Here is a 24,120-nt window from a genome sequence, read left to right on the forward strand (position 1 = left end):
ATTGTTAAATTCATTTAGAATAATTGTTGAATGTTGATTACCGTAAACTTTTTAATACCGAATGTTAATAACTTTTAGTTTTAATGAGTTTCATAATTGTTAAATTATCGGATTTTTGATTCAATAAAAACTACGATCATGATGTCTAACTAAACATTGTTAGTCTCTTTAAAAGATAGCTAAACATACTGATACAGCGCTTAAAGTATAATTACTATAAGAATCTTAACAAAGATTATACTTCAAATTAAAATAAACACTTTACTACTGTAATAACCGGAAAAGTTTGATATGGACAATGTCAATAGCATTCAAATTTCACAACCGTTACCATAGTAACACTACTAGTTACCATAATCTCACAACCGTTTGCGTTTGATGGTAGGATTAACTTTGATTCGATCAAACAAAATCAGTCATTACATTAACGATTAGCTGCAACGTGTCCTGATCCTTGGTGCTAAATGATTTAAGAGATGGAGTGTATACAGTGTAGGTTTTTATCACTCGCTAAACTAAAAACTTAAGACTGCCAGAATTACCGCTATCATAAGATAATTGTAATGGCCAACTTAATTAAATGTCAATAGGCAGGTATTCTGATTTAGTCTCCGATTTCATGGACGGGATCCTCTGAGATGTCTCCTATTCTAGAGACACCGCCACTACTAGTTACCATAGAGACACCGCCACTATAATGACAAGAGAGAAGAATGTGAAGTAAGCTCTACTATGTAATCAGTTACCGAAAGTGAAAGTGAAGGTTTCTCCCTCGCAACGTTAACCGAAAGTGAAAGTTTCTCCCTCGCAACGTTAAACGAAAGTAAAAGTTTCTCCCTCGCAACGTTAACCGAAAGTGAAAGTTTGTGCGTCACAACATTAACCGAAAGTAACGCTGGACCGACCGCCGGGAGGGTTTTGTATCTTGGTGGAGGGTCTGTAGTTTGTGTCGTAGAAGTTGGACGGCTCCATGCTGCTCTGTCTTGCTGGTGGTCCAACTTGTTGTTTGGTTGAGGGACGACCCGTCTTGTGATCTTCATCTTCGAATACCACTGACTTGTTCCGCTCCAGCTGTAGGTGTAAAACAGTTAATAACGTAAAATTACTATGGTAACTAGAAGTGTAACTATGGTAACTAGTAGTGTAACTATGGTAACTAGTAGTGTAACTATGGTAACTAGTAGTGTTACTATGGTAACACTGATTTGTTCCGCTCCAGCTGTAGATGTAGAAAAGTTAATAAAGGTGATGGAGAGTTTGTGTAACTGTAAAAGTTATTGAAAAACTAGTTTCACAAAAACAATATATCAATAATCAATATACTACTACTATACTAGTGAATAACAGAGCAGTAGAAAATCACCAGTTACCAATGCCTCAAATTAAAGCTGGTGTTGCTAGAGATAACAAAACGACCGCAATAATTAGGGCAACGTTTTTATTTCTTTTCAGGTAAATAAGGGCCCCCCCCCCCCCCCCCCCCCCTCTCTCTGAAAACCTGAGCTACCGAAGGAAGTCTGGCTCTTGTAAACTCCTCTTCTTCATTCTCTTCCCCAAATATATTTGACTTGTTTCTGTCCTTCTGTAATATTATTATTATAATATATATATTTATATATATTTATATAACAGATCGTTAAGTAAAATTGTACGCAGTGAATATTCTGAGTCAATTTTTCTGGAAGTATCATTATTAAGTTAAATTATATAGATTTATAATATTAACCGATTACTCAAGAGAATGCGGAGTTATCATTAGTAGCGGCCGAAATAATCATTGTGCAACGAGCATGTAGAGGCTTATGGCAAGAACACGACGGGAGTGATGTGGGTAGTGGCTGAAAATACTGGTAGGGAATTAATGATAATCATAGATAAAATTAGACGGCCTGTAGTTCGATGTTGGTTGAATAAGCAACAGAGAGCACGAGAAAATCAGGCCGACTTGTTGACAAGACAGTGCGTGCTATAGATTAGAATGCAGTTAATAGAGAATAATGAGTTTTCGGAGCATACAGCATAGGCGGGCCGTATTTTGGTGCGGCACATACAGGGCTGGTAGAGGAATATATAAGGTCGGACGGACGGTCGAGAAGGAGATGGAGTTTTCCCGATTCGATAGAGCGTCATTGATGCCGGACTGTAAGGGAGCCTGAACTGGGAGAGAGAGTTGGTGGTTTGTCCTATCGAAGGATAGTTGGTGGTCGGAACCTGTAACTCTGGTTGAGTTCTGGTTGGCCTAGAGAGGGATTGATAGTAGACATAATGGCATGGGTCATGGCGGATTTAAGCTAGGAGTTTCAGCGTGAATATAGACAAGTATTGACGGCCGACTTTATATATAATAGTATGTCTGGCTATAGTATGTGTATAGTGATTGTATTTCATGATGTGATATGTTATGGTAGGATAAGATCATTAGATCGGTGGGCGATTTTGGGCAATATAAGTCTGGTGAACTAGGAGTTAAAGCAGGAGTTTGTCGAATTATTCATTGTATTGTTTTATAGTTTAATATCTTGTAACCATCGTTATTACTCTTGTTTTCGTTGTTCGTACCTTAAATTGATACAAATAATCTACGAATCTGGAGCAGATGGTGACTGCTTACAATGGCGCGAACGGTAGGATCCTACTTTATTATAGGATAGATTATTTGTATTTTAATTGAGGTAAGGGAGAGATTGCTTATCATTCGAATGTGAATTGACCGGTGTGAGGAGTAGAGTTACGTTATGTTGTAACAGTGTTGCCAGTCAGATTAGGGTCATCGATTAGTTCAGTGCAAGAGCAGTAAATGAAGACACGGTTAAGTGTGGAGTTTAAATGCAATTTTTGGGTTTCTTTCATCATGTAAGGGAAGGAAGGTTAGGTACCGGAGGGGCATAGGTTAGGAGGAGCAGAGGGGATATTTTGAGGAATAAATATCAGTCCGTTGAGAGATTGTATCGAGAGAATGTTATAATTATTATCGAGGGGGTACGTGAGGAGTTCATGGTTTACTGTTTCTTATTTTAAGTTTTAAGACGGCAGACTTGACATACTTTCAGCCACCAGAGCCTCAGTGGGAGTGGCTGCCTGCTGAATCGTTCTGTTGTGTGTCAGACTTGTTTTCTTTTTGTAGCGCTACATATTTTATATTATGGAAGAGAGCGAGAGGGGGAGTTTGGAGTGGGCTGGCGAAATTGCGACCAACATTTCAAGGATTGGGGGAGAGATGTAATTTATATAAATGAGACCCGGGTGCTGCTAGCACTGGAAAGGGAGAGGGAGGTTATTCAGAGAGATGTGACGTCACTTGTATCGAATTAAAGCTGTGTATAAGTTTGAAAACGTGGTACGTTTTGAGTGAGATTTAAATTTTGAGGGGAATGGTATTTTCTATGATGAAAGAAACTAGGACTACTTTTCTGTGAAGAGTGTGATGAATTGACAGGCCGAATATATGAAAAAGATGATCCGACGGCGATTTTGGAAATTAAGTCATCAGGTGACTGTGTGAGACACGGCAATTTTGAATATTAAGTCATGGAGTGACTGTGTGAAACACTGTGATTTTGGAAATTAAGTCATGGAGTGACTGTGTGAGACACTGGTTTGTCAATTAGAGTAAAAGCCGAGAAATACGGGGCTGAGAAATGGAACGGACAGGTGAGTATTGTATTAAGTGAGTGTAAATTTTGTATAGTATGGAGTTAGGGCGAGATAGAAAGCTGTGGATATGTTGGTGTCCACTGGAAACAATCATATTAGTTGAACTGTCATACTATGTTACGTCTGAGCGGTGTGTTTACTATAATAAGAACATCTGGAGCTGAGCCATGGTATTAATTCCCTATAGAGTGGCTATTGTTAAATGTTCAGTTATAGTTTGCGAGTTTTATAAAGTATTCAGTTTCCTCTATTAAACGAGGTAGCGGTTGTTTGCACGTTTGCTTGTTTTACATATAAATCCATCTGTAAACATGGTGGTGGCATTAATAGTGGTAGTTACTACTTTACTAGTGGAAATGCTAGTGAAACGTGGCGAGAGGTGATAATAGTGGAATTATTATTGGAATTATTATTGGAGACATGGTGGTGGCGATAATAGAGGTGACTAAAGGAATTATTATTGGAGACATGGTGGGGGCGATACTAGTGGTGACTAGAGGAATTATTATTGGAGACATGGTGGGGGCGATACTAGTGGTGACTAGAGGTATTATTATTTGAATATGGTGGTGGAGATAAATAGCAGAATTATTATTGGAACCAGCTGTTGGAACGTGGTGAGGAGTGATGTTGGAGGGAAAGGCATAGGTGCATTAGGAGTGCAGTGGCAGTACTAGTGGTAACTAGTGGAAATATTATTAGAATGTGGTGGGGGGTCATATTGGAATGAGAAATATGATTGGAGGACATCTGGAGGGATGGGTTGGAGACTGGTTGGAGGAAGTATGGGTGGACGTATTGGAGATAAATTGGAGAGAGACTGGAAAGAACGCATGTATCATTGGAGGGAACATGGAAGGAGGCATTAGAAGCATTTGAAGGAGATATAAGGAGACATTGGAAGGAGACATTGGTAGGAGAAACAAGGAGACACGTGGAGTGAAACACGTGGAAGGAGACACATGGAGACATAGTAAGGAGAGATATGGATGATATTGGAAACATTGTGGTGGAAAATATACAAGTGGTAAATAGTGGAAACATTATTTAAACATGGTGAGTGATGAAATAACGTGTAGAATGTGGTGAGTGGTGACAGAGCATTAAATATCATTCCAGGGTAAATATCGAAGGAGAAACATTTGAAGGAGATACGAGGAGATATTAGAAGACTTTGTTGGGAGAAACGAGGAGACATCGGAGGGAGACACGTAAAGAAATTGGAAGTATAGATACGGAGAGATTTAAGGGAGACACCTTGAGAAATTGGAAGGAGACACGCAGACATATTGGAAGAAGATATATGGATAATCTTGGAGATATTGCGGTGGAAATACTAGAGATATGGGGAGACATTGAAAGACACTGAAAGAAGACATTGAAAGGAGACACATTGAGACATTATAAGAAGACACAAGGATACATGAAAGCATAGATAGGAAACAAGATTGGAGGACATATCGATTGGAGGTCTATAGCTCAGAATGTAAACGGTAAAGTGTAAAGTGGGGAAAAGAGAAAGACAGATGGTAATGGGAGTGGAAGGGTGCGAACCAAATTCAAGCACTGATTCAGAGAGTGACTTAGAGACGAATGGTACGGAGGAAATAAAAAATACAAAAAGGAAGATGAGAACTTGAAGGAAAGACCATACATTCATCAACGAAGAGAAGAGGAAACTGATACAGAAAGTAGCACAGGATACGACTCAGATAGTAGTACAGAGATCAGTAGTGCGGATGAAGAAGAGTCAATGACAAGAAAGGCGAAAAAATTAAAATATGAAGACGAGAGTGAAATAGGGCACGAGAAATGGTTTCGTTTTAGACTGTACATGGAAGCCGTAGAGGTGGATAAAAGTGAAAAGAAGGAGAATTGGACGGGGATGTATGCCGAACTAGAAAAAGTACGGAAAAGGAGAGACAATTTAAGAGCGGAAATGATTAGTGTTTTAGAGAAAAAATAAAGATGCTAGAAGATTCAAGGACGATAACAGAAGGCAGACTACAACGGAGAATAGATATCTTAGAAAGGATGGACGAAAAAAGAAGAAAAAGAGAACTAAAGGGGAAAGAAAACTTACAGATTGAGCTAATTGGAAAAGAAAGACAGATAAAGAAACCAACCGTGGTAAAGTAGAAGTACATGCAAGCTAAAAAAGAAAGAAATTGAAAGACAATATATCTGTAACCAGAGTCGAGGACACATGGATTGGGGGTTGCATGAAAGCAGAGACCAGAAACAGGATTCGAGAACACATGAATTGGAGGTCACATGGAAGCATAAAAGGGGGATAGATATGGAGACCAAGAGGTGGGGACAACTGCTGATATCCTAAACGGAGAGAAAGTGTCGGAGAAAATAGCTGATATCCTAGACGGAGAGAAAGTGTCGGAGACGGCGAGACAGTGTTGGAGAAAATTACTGATATCCTGGGCGGAGACACAGAAACGTGTTGTAAACGAGGTATTATACTAAAAGTGGTCTTACGTGGCGAGAACGTGGGCGTTCCTAACTTATGTCAATCTACACTCACTAGTATCAAACGATCGGGAAGTATGTCCCAATATCAATAACAGAAAAGGAGAGAAGTGTGTCTCAACAATTTAGTTGTATCAGAAGTGTGTCCGATACAACAGTAAGGAGTGTGCCTTACTAAACTTCAACAATAAATACGTAACAGTAAAGGAGAGAAGTGTGTCTCTACAATTTGGTTGTATCAGAAGCGTGTCTGATACAACAGTAAGGAGTGTGCCTTACTAAACTTCAACAACAAATACGTAACAATAAAGGAGAGAAGTGTGTCTCTACAATTTGGTTGTATCAGAAGTGTGTCCGATACAACAGTAAGGAGTGTGCCTTACTAAACTTCAACAACAAATACGTAACAATAAAGGAGAGAAGTGTGTCTCTACAATTTGGTTGTATCAGAAGTGTGTCCGATACAACAGTAAGGAGTGTGCCTTACTAAACTTCAACAGTAAATTTATAAAGGTGAGAAGTGTGTCTCACTAAAAATGTCTAAATAGAATAGAGAAAAGTCTTTGGATAACTCGGTAAATAAACGTATTGTACTTTGTAATAATCTTAAAAACTCTCCAAAAGGGGGACGTGACACAGACGCCCGCACTGAACAAGTAGGCCCTTAAAAAGGCTGTACTCACGCGTGAATATAAGTCACGCATGAGTACAACTTCCGCGTGCTCGTACTTACACGTAAAACTAAAATGTAAAGATAAGAAATGTAAATGAATGTAACCTAGCACTAAAAGGATTCTAAAAGATGCTGCAATATAAAACCTACGAAATTACTTTACTCTAATTATGGACTATAAGAACTAACTATTAAACTATAATATAAACTGTACTAAAAACCTAACTTAACCCTAGACCCTACTAAATTGACCCTAATCCTACTTTACTACATATCACCCCAACAAAAAAACGTGATGCTGTGTCGTCTCTAGGAGACAACACAACATCAAAAATTAAAATCTTACAAAAAATATTTTCCCAAAAATTCAACATTATTTTCAAATATTTGTGACTAAAACAGAATCATCGCCCAAATATTACAATCTTGTAAATATCACTTCAAAACCGCTTTTAAAAAAACGGTACACATAGTACGTTTTAAAAGAGCTATAACTGAACTTCAAATCATATACATTCACATACAATAGTCCTTCTCAGAGGCAGGATAAAAATGATCATCTATTACAATTAGATATAAACTGTCCTCTTTATATTTACTCAAAATCAACAAAAATAGTTCATCGTCATCATTGTGTATCCATCTTTTCTTTATCATCATAAATCTTTCTCCATCTTTTACTCCGTCGTTGAATAAACATCATTTTCTTTCTCATCTTGAAACGCCAGGTACTTCTGTAAACTGGTTTACACAGACAAATACTACTGACAAACATTCTGACCCATACTGATGTAGTCTAGCAGTGTGGCTAGAACTATACCAACTATTATAATTGGTAGGTGAACTGTGCTCGGTTGGGCCTGAGTAACACGCAATCCCAGTCTTGAAACCGTGCCCGAATATCTGGCATTACTGAAATATTCCAGCCAGATTGTTAATCACCCGTCTAATCGTAGATGATTGGTTATCACTGTAATAGTCCGGAGGTCGCAAACTTTCTCTGTTCCTTAACCCATATCGTGGTTCTGGTTCCGGTATCTCTTGATGGCTCTGTTCTTCAGCATCCAGCTGAACTGTGCCTTCATCACTAGTTTCGAAAGACACAAAGGCACCCGTTGAGTTTCTACTCTCCTGTTCTTCTAAAGATCCACTTCGTCGATCAGTTTCTTCTTCATTCAATTCCGTTGGAGGAGTGGTCCTTATCGATATTGGCGAAGCTGGTAATCTTTCAATCTCTCGTGTAGTTGTCCGAACAGGTGGTGGTTGAACTGGGGTACTACTCATATCAGGAGCAGCTATCACAGGATCAAGTGTCTTGTCGGGATGTAAAGACTGTCTTTTTCTACGCTGAGGATGATGTATTGTAGCAAACTGTTCGTCTTCGTCACTGTCATCGTTGTTCAGTTCACCTGTATGGGTGTCTGAAGAAGCAGTCTGTGCACCAGAGTGGGTGACAGGGAGAGCAGTCTGTGCACCAGAGTGGGTGACAGCTAGAGGATATTTGATCTTATTGTGCTTATTCCTCGCAAAATGTTTCATTTTACTGATATTTGTCACTTTATCCGTTTCAGGTGTTATCTGCACAACATAAAGATGGTCATTTATCACTTTCTTTACCAATAGCGGACCTCTCCATCTTATTGAGTACTTGTGTTGAGGACAGTTTATGAGGACATAACACAGATCACCTGCTTTAAAGTATGGTCCCAGGATATTTCTGTCATGCTGATGTTTAGAGTACAGAAAGTCCGTGTCCGCATTTTCCCGAACTTTTCTAAGTGTTCTCTTCATCAAGGTATACATCTCGTAAGCTCCTTTACTTTTCTTTGATGGGATCTCCGTCTTTAAGTCATTATCCACAAGTAAAGTTATCGGGGTGTTTGTTTCCCTTCCAAAGACTAATCTGTTGCTTGAGTATCCAGTGTGTCTGTTTTTAAGTGAGTTGAGCGCCATGACACAGTAGCCCAAATAAATGTCCCAGCATCTTTCTTTTCCCTCTGGAATAGCAGCTCTCAACGCCTGGTTTATCCTTTTATTTGATCTCTCTGCTTTTCCGGTGCTCCGTGCTTTGTAACTTGTGCCGTGAGTTACCTTACATTCAAAGTACTGCCATACTGCTTTGAAATAATCAGCCGAGTAGCCTGGATGATTATCGACGATGATCTCTTTTGGTATTCCATGAATCAACGTCCAACGTCGAACAATCTGTTCAATGTTTTCCTTTGCAGTCTGTGTTTTTACAGGAATTGCCACAACATAGTTGCTCCACGCATCAGTTATAGTCAGGATATACCGATATCCTCGTGGAGTTCTTCCCTCAGACTCTGGCACTATGTGGTCCACAATGATGCAATCGTTGAAGGAGTGGAATAACATGTGTCGTAGAGGGGCTTTTAGGTACCTCTGTGGTTGCTTTATGGCTCCGCACTTCTCGCAAGCTGCAATGTATTCTTTGAAATCCTCAACCATCTTGGGCCAATAGAAGTTTCGGCGACAGAGGTCAACCGATATTTCTGCTCCAGGGTGGCAACTTGTAAGGGTCGAGTGATGTAGCTTCATAATCCCTTCGACGAGATTCTCCGGTACAACGATCAGGTCCCGTTTCTGATCTGGATGTATGGGTGGACGTATTGGAGATAAATTGGAGAGAGACTGGAAAGAACGCATGTATCATTGGAGGGAACATGGAAGGAGGCATTAGAAGCATTTGAAGGAGATATAAGGAGACATTGGAAGGAGACATTGGTAGGAGAAACAAGGAGACACGTGGAGTGAAACACGTGGAAGGAGACACATGGAGACATAGTAAGGAGAGATATGGATGATATTGGAAACATTGTGGTGGAAAATATACAAGTGGTAAATAGTGGAAACATTATTTAAACATGGTGAGTGATGAAATAACGTGTAGAATGTGGTGAGTGGTGACAGAGCATTAAATATCATTCCAGGGTAAATATCGAAGGAGAAACATTTGAAGGAGATACGAGGAGATATTAGAAGACTTTGTTGGGAGAAACGAGGAGACATCGGAGGGAGACACGTAAAGAAATTGGAAGTATAGATACGGAGAGATTTAAGGGAGACACCTTGAGAAATTGGAAGGAGACACGCAGACATATTGGAAGAAGATATATGGATAATCTTGGAGATATTGCGGTGGAAATACTAGAGATATGGGGAGACATTGAAAGACACTGAAAGAAGACATTGAAAGGAGACACATTGAGACATTATAAGAAGACACAAGGATACATGAAAGCATAGATAGGAAACAAGATTGGAGGACATATCGATTGGAGGTCTATAGCTCAGAATGTAAACGGTAAAGTGTAAAGTGGGGAAAAGAGAAAGACAGATGGTAATGGGAGTGGAAGGGTGCGAACCAAATTCAAGCACTGATTCAGAGAGTGACTTAGAGACGAATGGTACGGAGGAAATAAAAAATACAAAAAGGAAGATGAGAACTTGAAGGAAAGACCATACATTCATCAACGAAGAGAAGAGGAAACTGATACAGAAAGTAGCACAGGATACGACTCAGATAGTAGTACAGAGATCAGTAGTGCGGATGAAGAAGAGTCAATGACAAGAAAGGCGAAAAAATTAAAATATGAAGACGAGAGTGAAATAGGGCACGAGAAATGGTTTCGTTTTAGACTGTACATGGAAGCCGTAGAGGTGGATAAAAGTGAAAAGAAGGAGAATTGGACGGGGATGTATGCCGAACTAGAAAAAGTACGGAAAAGGAGAGACAATTTAAGAGCGGAAATGATTAGTGTTTTAGAGAAAAAATAAAGATGCTAGAAGATTCAAGGACGATAACAGAAGGCAGACTACAACGGAGAATAGATATCTTAGAAAGGATGGACGAAAAAAGAAGAAAAAGAGAACTAAAGGGGAAAGAAAACTTACAGATTGAGCTAATTGGAAAAGAAAGACAGATAAAGAAACCAACCGTGGTAAAGTAGAAGTACATGCAAGCTAAAAAAGAAAGAAATTGAAAGACAATATATCTGTAACCAGAGTCGAGGACACATGGATTGGGGGTTGCATGAAAGCAGAGACCAGAAACAGGATTCGAGAACACATGAATTGGAGGTCACATGGAAGCATAAAAGGGGGATAGATATGGAGACCAAGAGGTGGGGACAACTGCTGATATCCTAAACGGAGAGAAAGTGTCGGAGAAAATAGCTGATATCCTAGACGGAGAGAAAGTGTCGGAGACGGCGAGACAGTGTTGGAGAAAATTACTGATATCCTGGGCGGAGACACAGAAACGTGTTGTAAACGAGGTATTATACTAAAAGTGGTCTTACGTGGCGAGAACGTGGGCGTTCCTAACTTATGTCAATCTACACTCACTAGTATCAAACGATCGGGAAGTATGTCCCAATATCAATAACAGAAAAGGAGAGAAGTGTGTCTCAACAATTTAGTTGTATCAGAAGTGTGTCCGATACAACAGTAAGGAGTGTGCCTTACTAAACTTCAACAATAAATACGTAACAGTAAAGGAGAGAAGTGTGTCTCTACAATTTGGTTGTATCAGAAGCGTGTCTGATACAACAGTAAGGAGTGTGCCTTACTAAACTTCAACAACAAATACGTAACAATAAAGGAGAGAAGTGTGTCTCTACAATTTGGTTGTATCAGAAGTGTGTCCGATACAACAGTAAGGAGTGTGCCTTACTAAACTTCAACAACAAATACGTAACAATAAAGGAGAGAAGTGTGTCTCTACAATTTGGTTGTATCAGAAGTGTGTCCGATACAACAGTAAGGAGTGTGCCTTACTAAACTTCAACAGTAAATTTATAAAGGTGAGAAGTGTGTCTCACTAAAAATGTCTAAATAGAATAGAGAAAAGTCTTTGGATAACTCGGTAAATAAACGTATTGTACTTTGTAATAATCTTAAAAACTCTCCAAAAGGGGGACGTGACACAGACGCCCGCACTGAACAAGTAGGCCCTTAAAAAGGCTGTACTCACGCGTGAATATAAGTCACGCATGAGTACAACTTCCGCGTGCTCGTACTTACACGTAAAACTAAAATGTAAAGATAAGAAATGTAAATGAATGTAACCTAGCACTAAAAGGATTCTAAAAGATGCTGCAATATAAAACCTACGAAATTACTTTACTCTAATTATGGACTATAAGAACTAACTATTAAACTATAATATAAACTGTACTAAAAACCTAACTTAACCCTAGACCCTACTAAATTGACCCTAATCCTACTTTACTACATATCACCCCAACAAAAAAACGTGATGCTGTGTCGTCTCTAGGAGACAACACAACATCAAAAATTAAAATCTTACAAAAAATATTTTCCCAAAAATTCAACATTATTTTCAAATATTTGTGACTAAAACAGAATCATCGCCCAAATATTACAATCTTGTAAATATCACTTCAAAACCGCTTTTAAAAAAACGGTACACATAGTACGTTTTAAAAGAGCTATAACTGAACTTCAAATCATATACATTCACATACAATAGTCCTTCTCAGAGGCAGGATAAAAATGATCATCTATTACAATTAGATATAAACTGTCCTCTTTATATTTACTCAAAATCAACAAAAATAGTTCATCGTCATCATTGTGTATCCATCTTTTCTTTATCATCATAAATCTTTCTCCATCTTTTACTCCGTCGTTGAATAAACATCATTTTCTTTCTCATCTTGAAACGCCAGGTACTTCTGTAAACTGGTTTACACAGACAAATACTACTGACAAACATTCTGACCCATACTGATGTAGTCTAGCAGTGTGGCTAGAACTATACCAACTATTATAATTGGTAGGTGAACTGTGCTCGGTTGGGCCTGAGTAACACGCAATCCCAGTCTTGAAACCGTGCCCGAATATCTGGCATTACTGAAATATTCCAGCCAGATTGTTAATCACCCGTCTAATCGTAGATGATTGGTTATCACTGTAATAGTCCGGAGGTCGCAAACTTTCTCTGTTCCTTAACCCATATCGTGGTTCTGGTTCCGGTATCTCTTGATGGCTCTGTTCTTCAGCATCCAGCTGAACTGTGCCTTCATCACTAGTTTCGAAAGACACAAAGGCACCCGTTGAGTTTCTACTCTCCTGTTCTTCTAAAGATCCACTTCGTCGATCAGTTTCTTCTTCATTCAATTCCGTTGGAGGAGTGGTCCTTATCGATATTGGCGAAGCTGGTAATCTTTCAATCTCTCGTGTAGTTGTCCGAACAGGTGGTGGTTGAACTGGGGTACTACTCATATCAGGAGCAGCTATCACAGGATCAAGTGTCTTGTCGGGATGTAAAGACTGTCTTTTTCTACGCTGAGGATGATGTATTGTAGCAAACTGTTCGTCTTCGTCACTGTCATCGTTGTTCAGTTCACCTGTATGGGTGTCTGAAGAAGCAGTCTGTGCACCAGAGTGGGTGACAGGGAGAGCAGTCTGTGCACCAGAGTGGGTGACAGCTAGAGGATATTTGATCTTATTGTGCTTATTCCTCGCAAAATGTTTCATTTTACTGATATTTGTCACTTTATCCGTTTCAGGTGTTATCTGCACAACATAAAGATGGTCATTTATCACTTTCTTTACCAATAGCGGACCTCTCCATCTTATTGAGTACTTGTGTTGAGGACAGTTTATGAGGACATAACACAGATCACCTGCTTTAAAGTATGGTCCCAGGATATTTCTGTCATGCTGATGTTTAGAGTACAGAAAGTCCGTGTCCGCATTTTCCCGAACTTTTCTAAGTGTTCTCTTCATCAAGGTATACATCTCGTAAGCTCCTTTACTTTTCTTTGATGGGATCTCCGTCTTTAAGTCATTATCCACAAGTAAAGTTATCGGGGTGTTTGTTTCCCTTCCAAAGACTAATCTGTTGCTTGAGTATCCAGTGTGTCTGTTTTTAAGTGAGTTGAGCGCCATGACACAGTAGCCCAAATAAATGTCCCAGCATCTTTCTTTTCCCTCTGGAATAGCAGCTCTCAACGCCTGGTTTATCCTTTTATTTGATCTCTCTGCTTTTCCGGTGCTCCGTGCTTTGTAACTTGTGCCGTGAGTTACCTTACATTCAAAGTACTGCCATACTGCTTTGAAATAATCAGCCGAGTAGCCTGGATGATTATCGACGATGATCTCTTTTGGTATTCCATGAATCAACGTCCAACGTCGAACAATCTGTTCAATGTTTTCCTTTGCAGTCTGTGTTTTTACAGGAATTGCCACAACATAGTTGCTCCACGCATCAGTTATAGTCAGGATATACCGATATCCTCGTGGAGTTCTTCCCTCAGACTCTGGCACTATGTGGTCCACAATGATGCAATCGTTGAAGGAGTGGAATAACATGTGTCGTAGAGGGGCTTTTAGGTACCTCTGTGGTTGCTTTATGGCTCCGCACTTCTCGCAAGCTGCAATGTATTCTTTGAAATCCTCAACCATCTTGGGCCAATAGAAGTTTCGGCGACAGAGGTCAACCGATATTTCTGCTCCAGGGTGGCAACTTGTAAGGGTCGAGTGATGTAGCTTCATAATCCCTTCGACGAGATTCTCCGGTACAACGATCAGGTCCCGTTTCTGATCTGGATGTCTCACATTCACCCATGCTCTCATAAGTAAACCATCCTGAGAGATCTTCAGCAGATTAAATTGTTTCCACAATGAAACTAACATAGCTGGAGTCCTATTAGTCTGGATCTTGGGCTTTTCTCCAGCAATTATCCAGTCTTTGACCACTTTGAGAATCTGATCTTTATCCTGTTCATCACATATCTTTTTTCTTTTAGGCTCGACATCAACATCCTCAGTAACAGCAGATATTTGAAATTCTTCAATTTCCTCTTCGCTCAACTTCTTTTCATTTACTGGCATTTCTTGCAATGCACAATAGCATTCAACCTCCTCAACTTTTTGAATCTTGAAATCCACTACAGACTCGTATTCTCCTTCAAATAGTAGCTGCAGATCACTGGGTATCTCCACCTCACTGATAGTCGTGCTATCATCACAGACGGGTGGTAAGATATTTTCCTTCTTCTTTTCGGACTGAGTTTTACTTCCGTCACAGAGTGGTGACGAAGTATTTTCTTTCACGCTGTTCGTATCTACACAGATTGGTGTAATACTCTTTACTCTAAACATCTCGGCTTCTTCAGTCTGTGTAGAAATCTCAACAGTTGATGGTTTCATTCCATAACGAGAAAGGAAATCTGAGATGTTCCGCACTCCTTCAATGTGATGCATAGTGAAGTTGAAGGCTGCTAGCTCCTGTAATCGTCGTATCATCGTGGGGTTAGCTTTGAATATAGTGTCCAGGTGGAGGAGACTCTTGCAGTCAGTGATCACTTTAAATGTCTTAGCTCCTCTAAGATAGACAGCCCAGTGTTTCAAACTTGCACATAACGACTCGAATTCAAGCTTTGTTTGACCCCATTCTCTCTTGTGTCGAGGAACTGCTTTGCTGAAGTACCCCACCGTTCTTCTCTGTCCATCAATCATCTGGGTTAAAGTTGCAGCCAGACCATGTATTGAAGCATCCACTGTAACTTCGTAAGAATCATGAGGATCGTGTACTTCAGGGAAGCAGAGAGTAGGCGAGCTGCTGATTGCAATTTTCAGGTCTTCGAAACTTTTCTGGCATTCTGATGTCCAGACAAATTTTCTTCCTTTCTGCAGCAGTGCGTATAGAGGTTCACTGAGCTCTGCATAACGTCTAACGAATTTTCTGTTGTATCCGAAGAATCCTAACACTTTTTGGGTCTCTTTCACCGTTCTTGGAGGCTCTATTTTCTTGATTGCCTCTATTCGATCATCATTTATCCGTATTCCTTCAGTACTCAGGGTAATACCGACATATCTCACCTCTGTTCGCATCAATTCTGTTTTGTTGGGGGTGAGCTTCAGATTCGCACTCATCAGCTGCTTCAACATCCTTTCCAGTCTTTCAATGTGAGAATGCACATCCTTAGAACCCAAAAGTAAATCATCTAAAAAATAAAGAAGGTGTTCGATACTAGGTGAGTGTTCTAACAATCTGTAGACCATACGAGTAAAGATAGAACTAGAACTACAGTGACCCATAATCATTCTAGCAAAATTATATCTACGTCCCTTATAACTAAATGCAGTGATAGGTTTTGAAGCTTCATCGTACGGAATCTGATGGAAACTCGCAGCCATATCAAACGTAGAGAATATACAGTCGCCACCTATTTTATCTAGTACGTGATTGATGTTAGGAAGATCATACTTGTCCGCTAGGCACTGTTTGTTTACTCCCCGAAGATCTGCGACCACACGATATGTTCCAGGAGAAGACTTGGCTACGAGGAAAATGGGAGAATTCCAGTTAGATTCAGTTGTCAGTGGCTCAACTACTCCAGTGTTAATCATATTGTCCATCAAATCATCCATTTTATGTTCAAGATTGTAAGGAACCTTTCTCTCAGGCGTCCAGCTGGGTACAGAATCTCTCTTGAGGTCAATGTGAGCGTTAAACATATTACAACAACCAAAATCATCCTTGTCGTAAGCAAAACAAGATCTATACTTCCACAACACATCCTTTAATCTCTGTGTCTCAGAGTCGCTCATCTCAACTTGGATCTTCTGCAGCTTTAGAGCATCAAACAGCTCGTTCTTAGTCCACTTACTCACCCTCTCTCCGGCAACAGAATGGAAGCCGGCAGGTGCAGGATGACTATTATTCGCCCTCATATTACTGTGAACCATTTTAACTCCTTGCACACCACCACTTTCTGTGGCTGGTCGCAGAAAACCTAACATGCTCCCCTTATAAATAGTCATGGGTTCATTACTAACATTGATACACCTAATAGGAACCCAACGTTTATCAGTGTACACTATAGAGGGTGCCATCAGTACACCGGTAGCTAACATGGTTTTCTCGTACGGTTCTGTTATTCCTTGGTAATTTACAAATGTTTGGGGAATTTTACCCGATATAAACTGCACTGTTCTAGGAGGGATGATAACTGTATCTTTACACCTTATTTTCTTCACATGAGGTATGTCACGTGGTTTCTCCGATAATGTACAGGATTGACCGTTCTCTTTAAATAGTTTGGAACTACCGAAATCTATACTAAGCTTGTTAGCTTCAAGAAAATCCAAACCCACTAGAAATTCAACATCTAACATGTTGGTAACGATGAATACATGCCGAGCTGATACAACTTCTCCAATTCTAAGGTCTAAGCTTATTTGACCTAGTACAGTTATGGTATTATTCGAAAATGACGTCAGTGCTGCTTTGGAATTCTGTACTTTATCTACCAGACCTATTCTATTGATAAATCCTGGTGACACTAAACTTACACCACTTCCGCTATCTAAAAATACATGAACGGGTACACCCTTACAGCTACCCTTCGCTAATAGTTCTTTCTTAGATACTATCTTATCAACACGGTTATAGTTAGTACCTAATTGAGACGGCTGGGATGTACCGTGAACTCGCCAGCCGTATTCCCGTTTAAAGAAGACCGTTGATTGTTGTTAAACTGAGAATACGTGTTTGCACCAGAATTCCTACTATAACGGTTCTGATTTCTAGACCAACATTGACTTGTGTGATGGTTTGTCCTATGACAGATATTACATGATCTAACATCTTGTTCACTGCGGTACTGATCAGATCTGATACTACGACAGAATCTCGCCATGTGTCCAGGCTGGTTACAGTTATAGCAGATCATGGGGCGTTCACTGCGCCTTGAGTTGTTCTGGTTGTGGTTCTGTACTGTGCGGTAATTGGTATGTGGTACACGAGGTTGATCTGGGCCGTCAATACGTAAAACGTCAAATGAAGACTGCAACTGTGAAACTGGTTCTAAATCACCATGATCCTGGGTTGATATCAGTATATGTTCGTGTTTGATAGCTAAGCGTGTAGCTACATCAAACAACTTCAACTCAGATTCCTTAAGTTTCCGCCTTACTTCTACACTGTGTAGCCCATTACCCAAAGCAGACAAACACGCCTCATTCTTGAGAGTGTGCTCAAGGGGAGAGAACGCCTTCGCAGCTTCTGTTTCAATACGTAATGCGAAATCCTCCACATTTTCATCCGGATTCTGCCTTAATTTGTACATAGCATCTCTCAAGGTACGTGACTCCGCATCTGGGTACAATACTGCTCTGATAGCCGCAGTGAATTTAGTCACGGACAAAATGTTAGCACTTTTTATGGTATTCAAAATGCTTTTAAACTTCCGGTACATCTTATCGTCTTCTACAAGATTTAATAGACGTAGATCTAGGTTGTTAACGTAACTATCACCACTTATAATCATGTACTGTTCAAATCTATCTAAAAATATACATATATCTTGCCCAACCTTAAACTTAGGAGGCTTGGCGATTTGAGCTTTTGACTGAACATGTACGCTAGGCACATCGTGCAAGAAACTGTGTTCTTGAAATTCTTGAGGTGAAACTATTTCCTGTTTGTTATCAGCATTAGTACGTTTATTATCAGATTGTAAGTACTGTTGATGTTCTGAATTATACTGTGCTATTTGTCTCTCGATGTTTGTGTGCTCAACTTTAGCAGTAGTAATTTTGACAACAAGTTCTCCTAGATTTATATTTATTTCCTTTACATCCTGACTAGTATCTTGACCATCCTTACTCTGCTTTATCAAACTACTTATCTGTTCATCTAATTCAGCTATTGCTTTTACGGAAGCTTCTAGTTCGGACAGTAAGGTAGACGACATTAAGTTTACTTTCCGTGGCCCTCCAGATGTTGTAAACGAGGTATTATACTAAAAGTGGTCTTACGTGGCGAGAACGTGGGCGTTCCTAACTTATGTCAATCTACACTCACTAGTATCAAACGATCGGGAAGTATGTCCCAATATCAATAACAGAAAAGGAGAGAAGTGTGTCTCAACAATTTAGTTGTATCAGAAGTGTGTCCGATACAACAGTAAGGAGTGTGCCTTACTAAACTTCAACAATAAATACGTAACAGTAAAGGAGAGAAGTGTGTCTCTACAATTTGGTTGTATCAGAAGCGTGTCTGATACAACAGTAAGGAGTGTGCCTTACTAAACTTCAACAACAAATACGTAACAATAAAGGAGAGAAGTGTGTCTCTACAATTTGGTTGTATCAGAAGTGTGTCCGATACAACAGTAAGGAGTGTGCCTTACTAAACTTCAACAACAAATACGTAACAATAAAGGAGAGAAGTGTGTCTCTACAATTTGGTTGTATCAGAAGTGTGTCCGATACAACAGTAAGGAGTGTGCCTTACTAAACTTCAACAGTAAATTTATAAAGGTGAGAAGTGTGTCTCACTAAAAATGTCTAAATAGAATAGAGAAAAGTCTTTGGATAACTCGGTAAATAAACGTATTGTACTTTGTAATAATCTTAAAAACTCTCCAAAAGGGGGACGTGACACAGACGCCCGCACTGAACAAGTAGGCCCTTAAAAAGGCTGTACTCACGCGTGAATATAAGTCACGCATGAGTACAACTTCCGCGTGCTCGTACTTACACGTAAAACTAAAATGTAAAGATAAGAAATGTAAATGAATGTAACCTAGCACTAAAAGGATTCTAAAAGATGCTGCAATATAAAACCTACGAAATTACTTTACTCTAATTATGGACTATAAGAACTAACTATTAAACTATAATATAAACTGTACTAAAAACCTAACTTAACCCTAGACCCTACTAAATTGACCCTAATCCTACTTTACTACAAACGGGGATACTAACTTATATCCTGGACGGAGAGACAGTGTTGGAGGAAATTACTGATGTCCTGGTCGGAGACACAGAGACGGAGAAAATTGCTGATATCCTGGACGGAGACACCAAGTCGGGGACAAATGCTGATATCCTGGACGGGGACACAGAGTCGGAGACCACCGAAGATATCGGAGATGATTGCTAATATCCAAAGCGAAGATAAAAAGTTGATATGCTGAACGAAGAACAAAGACATGGAACAGAAGGCCAGATGAGGATATTCTGAACGTCGAACAAGACACGGGTAAGAAGAGACGAAGAATGAAATGGACACATTAAAAAACGTTTAGAAATTGTGAGTTGTTATTAAATTATTATAGTTGGGTTCCAAAAATTTGTGATTTAGAAATGTTGAGGAAGTGCAGAAAGGGGTTTTTAAGGAGAGTAAATTATTATACCAGTATAGTAGGGTTCTAAGAAAGATCAGATTTTGTTAAGTTGTGTAAGCCGTGATCGGGCAAGGTATAGGGTCTTTAGTTCGAGATTTTCTATTAAATTTTTATACTATTATAGTAAGGTTCTAAAAAAAGATCATATTTTGTAAAGTTGTGTACGCAGTGAATATTCTGAGTCAATTTTTCTGGAAGTATCATTATTAAGTTAAATTATATAGATTTATAATATTAACCGATTACTCAAGAGAATGCGGAGTTATCATTAGTAGCGGCCGAAATAATCATTGTGCAACGAGCATGTAGAGGCTTATGGCAAGAACACGACGGGAGTGATGTGGGTAGTGGCTGAAAATACTGGTAGGGAATTAATGATAATCATAGATAAAATTAGACGGCCTGTAGTTCGATGTTGGTTGAATAAGCAACAGAGAGCACGAGAAAATCAGGCCGACTTGTTGACAAGACAGTGCGTGCTATAGATTAGAATGCAGTTAATAGAGAATAATGAGTTTTCGGAGCATACAGCATAGGCGGGCCGTATTTTGGTGCGGCACATACAGGGCTGGTAGAGGAATATATAAGGTCGGACGGACGGTCGAGAAGGAGATGGAGTTTTCCCGATTCGATAGAGCGTCATTGATGCCGGACTGTAAGGGAGCCTGAACTGGGAGAGAGAGTTGGTGGTTTGTCCTATCGAAGGATAGTTGGTGGTCGGAACCTGTAACTCTGGTTGAGTTCTGGTTGGCCTAGAGAGGGATTGATAGTAGACATAATGGCATGGGTCATGGCGGATTTAAGCTAGGAGTTTCAGCGTGAATATAGACAAGTATTGACGGCCGACTTTATATATAATAGTATGTCTGGCTATAGTATGTGTATAGTGATTGTATTTCATGATGTGATATGTTATGGTAGGATAAGATCATTAGATCGGTGGGCGATTTTGGGCAATATAAGTCTGGTGAACTAGGAGTTAAAGCAGGAGTTTGTCGAATTATTCATTGTATTGTTTTATAGTTTAATATCTTGTAACCATCGTTATTACTCTTGTTTTCGTTGTTCGTACCTTAAATTGATACAAATAATCTACGAATCTGGAGCAGATGGTGACTGCTTACAAAATGGTCGGACCCAGATGTGAGATGGTTACCTGGCAACCCAGGAATCAATAACTTAGCTAACATCACATGATTAAACACGTGAGCCTCCTCGTGTTTTCCTTTTCTGAACCAACATAAGTAGCGAGCCTTATAAAACAAACAAATAATTTGAGGACAACATGACACTTCCAAACTATGGACAGAAATGAACAAGAACAAAAACCAGATTCAAAGAATGCGGAATCAGGAGGACCCTGCGACCCAGGAATCAACTACTTAGCTATCATCGCTCAATAATCGGTTTGGTATCGACGTTACATACTTTGATTTTCTGACTTTAAAGCTGACTTAAGAAACCAGGGAATTAATTTTACTTTCCTAGAATTAAATCGTTGATTTTATTTCTATATCACTTTTTTCAAACATTCCAGTACATTGTGCAAAAAGATGGAGATTTAAATTTTGGAAGCATGTAGGGATAGAGATCTGATATCGATCGTAAATACTAAAAATATTCTCGCACAATAATTGTAACTGCAGTTTTACAGAACTCTATAAAATTAAATGCTCAATGAACACACTTGCAGGTACCACCCGTATTCACACTTAGAATTGAGTTTAATCATTTTCCGATACGAGATTGGGGACGGGTTCAACAAACAAACAAACAAACAAACAAACAAACAAGATGGTCAGGTGAACATTAATTTTTGGATACAGTTAATTATATGGTGGCAGAGTTAAAACTTTATAATTAAATCGCAAATAAATTAGAGCGCATAAAATGTTCTCTAGAGAATACATCCCGAGAATTAAGGACAAATGTAAAACTGTAAAACTGTAAAACATCCTTAACAGCCTTCATACCTGGCAGCCTGGCAGCCTGAATATAATACCTGGCATTGGGAGACGACGTGTTCCTCTCCTTCAGGATTCTCAGATTCGTAGATATTGATAGTTGAGTTTCCTCCGGGATTAGTGGTTATTCTGAGGAGAGGAGCACTGTCACGTGACATGTCACGGGGCATGTCACGTGACATGTTGTTAGTTTCTCGTTTAGGTGAACTTGTCACTACCTCGTGGCACAAAAGGGGCATTTTTGTGCGGAAATCAATTTTCGGAAATCAATCAAACGAAGTCGAGTTTGTCAATAAAAGTAAAATAGAACTGATGGTTATAGTAACCGTGGTGGTATAAGTACTTGTGTGGATTGTTATCATTAAATGTTGGAACAGGAGATGGTGTGCCAGCGATTAGTAATCAGTAATACTGATTAGTATAATATTGATAATGATATTTTGTTTTTATCAGACTACAATCCAGCGCTTAGGAACATGTTGTGTTGGGGTTACCAGGTAACCAGGACTATTGAGGTTATTATTATTTATTCAGATCTGAATTAGCTACCAAACTATGAAATTTGAGGCCATATTTATGATTCCCAATATTGATCCTCACAATCACTTGAATGGAATTCAATTTCAAGCTCTTGATAACGTGATATTACCAAAAACAAGCATAAATCTTAATTCGGTATAACAAAAAACGGGTTTCTTTGTCCGAGAATGTATTATAAAACTGATGTATTCATAGTGTGTGCTGTAAACTTACTTTATGGAAGAAGTGGCCCGTAGTGTGTGCTGTAAACTTACTTTATGGAAGAAGTGGCCCGTAGTGTGTGCTGTAAACTTACTTTATGGAAGAAGTGGCCCGTCCGCCGAACCCAGAAGTCTTCCTCTCGTCCATTCCAACATTGAAAGCCATTATACGGTCAACTTGTCTGCTAACATCAATATTAATAGCATTAGTCATAATAGTAATACAGTAATACAGGTGGGGCAGTTTATTATTAGTCATAATGGCATTAGTCGCGAAAATGTTGCCGTCAAAGGCTCAAAATTACAATAAAATGTAACAAAAAGCTAAAGATTATCGGCCAGCTTATAAATATACTCTAAGTTATGTAAAATATGCAGATTATGGTGCCGATCACATACTTATGGGATTGAGAAACGGTCCCTGTGCAATGTGCATTGTTCTGGACTAAGGAGAACGAGATGGACTGTGTAGTCATGTAGTGGCGAACGGCGATCGGGGACAAAAGAAAATCGCAATTATTTTGCCCAAAAATCGCGATACCGTGATTTTAACAGACTATGCATAAGACTATAATATATAAAATTTGTCGCAAATAATTGGAAATATCGCGATCCCGCACATGCCGCGATTTCCTTTTTCCCTGACGTCGATCGAGTAATCTCGGCCTTAATCTCGCTAGTACTAAAAAATGCTTTGTGCTCTCTGTGACCAGAAGTGTTGTTGTTCTTTTGGGACAGCAAATTTTAAGAAATAAAATAAAGCCTCCAACCTTATATGTTACTTGCAGTTTGATCAAAATATTAATAAATATGGCAGATATGCGACAAGGTTAACAAAACTGTTAAACAGTCAGTTTGACTCAATAAATACCTTTTAAAATGTTCATTATCAGCCAAACTATAGCTCACTAACGACTTTAATCCAACTTCTTGGCAGAGTTTCCGCAAGCAATCGTAGGTAAAATGCACAAAGTTATTTGCTTCTTTTAAGTCAAATTATGGACAAAATCAAACATTTTTCCTGCGGCGAATGTTCCTCAATCTCAAAGCATTGAAAAAATCAGGAACATTTTAAATCCAGAACGCCAAACCAGTACATCTCTAAATTATAGAGATCTTGAAAAGTACGTTAGAAAGGTGGATACTGGATATCTATTATCTAGACAGAGTGAGCCCTGGCTAGCAGTAAGCACGAACTGACAACATTGTTTAGGTAACCAGGTAACCAGGTAACCAGGTCACCAGGTAACCAGGTTACCAAGTTACCAGGTTACCGGGTAACCAGGTTACCGGCCACCGGGTTACCAGGTTACCGGGTAACCAGGACCAGGTAACCAGGTAACCAGGTAACCAGGTAACCAGGTAACCAGGTAACCAGGTAACCAGGTAACCAGGTAACCAGGTAACCAGGTAACCAG

The 24,120-nt window shown here is 39.4% G+C and overlaps 1 protein-coding gene across 1 annotated transcript; it reads right to left on the minus strand.

Moving 5' to 3' along the window:
• Window positions 1-139: 139 nt before the first annotated feature.
• LOC134817917 (uncharacterized) lies at window positions 140-22,899 on the minus strand. Its single transcript, XM_063827285.1, has 4 exons — window positions 22,798-22,899; window positions 22,001-22,091; window positions 1,499-1,582; window positions 140-1,071 (listed from the first exon to the last, which is right to left on the minus strand). Exons 1-4 carry the CDS (start codon window positions 22,866-22,868, stop codon window positions 880-882), a joined length of 438 nt encoding a protein of 145 aa, XP_063683355.1. The 5' UTR covers window positions 22,869-22,899; the 3' UTR covers window positions 140-879.
• Window positions 22,900-24,120: the final 1,221 nt, after the last annotated feature.

Source organism: Bolinopsis microptera, chromosome 7, assembly GCF_026151205.1.
Source record: "Bolinopsis microptera isolate Bmic1 chromosome 7, MBARI_Bmic_1.0, whole genome shotgun sequence".
NCBI classification, from domain to species: domain Eukaryota; kingdom Metazoa; phylum Ctenophora; class Tentaculata; order Lobata; family Bolinopsidae; genus Bolinopsis; species Bolinopsis microptera.

Excerpts from the sequence above, each read along its gene's own strand:
- LOC134817917 (XM_063827285.1), bottom strand. The coding sequence starts at position 22,868 with ATGGCTTTCAATGTTGGAATGGACGAGAGGAAGACTTCTGGGTTCGGC. Across the intron at positions 22,092-22,797 it reads CGGGCCACTTCTTCCATAAA|AATAACCACTAATCCCGGAG; the intron begins GTAAGTTTACAG and ends TCCTCTCCTCAG. Across the intron at positions 1,583-22,000 it reads ACGTCGTCTCCCAATGCCAG|AAGGACAGAAACAAGTCAAA; the intron begins GTATTATATTCA and ends ATAATATTACAG.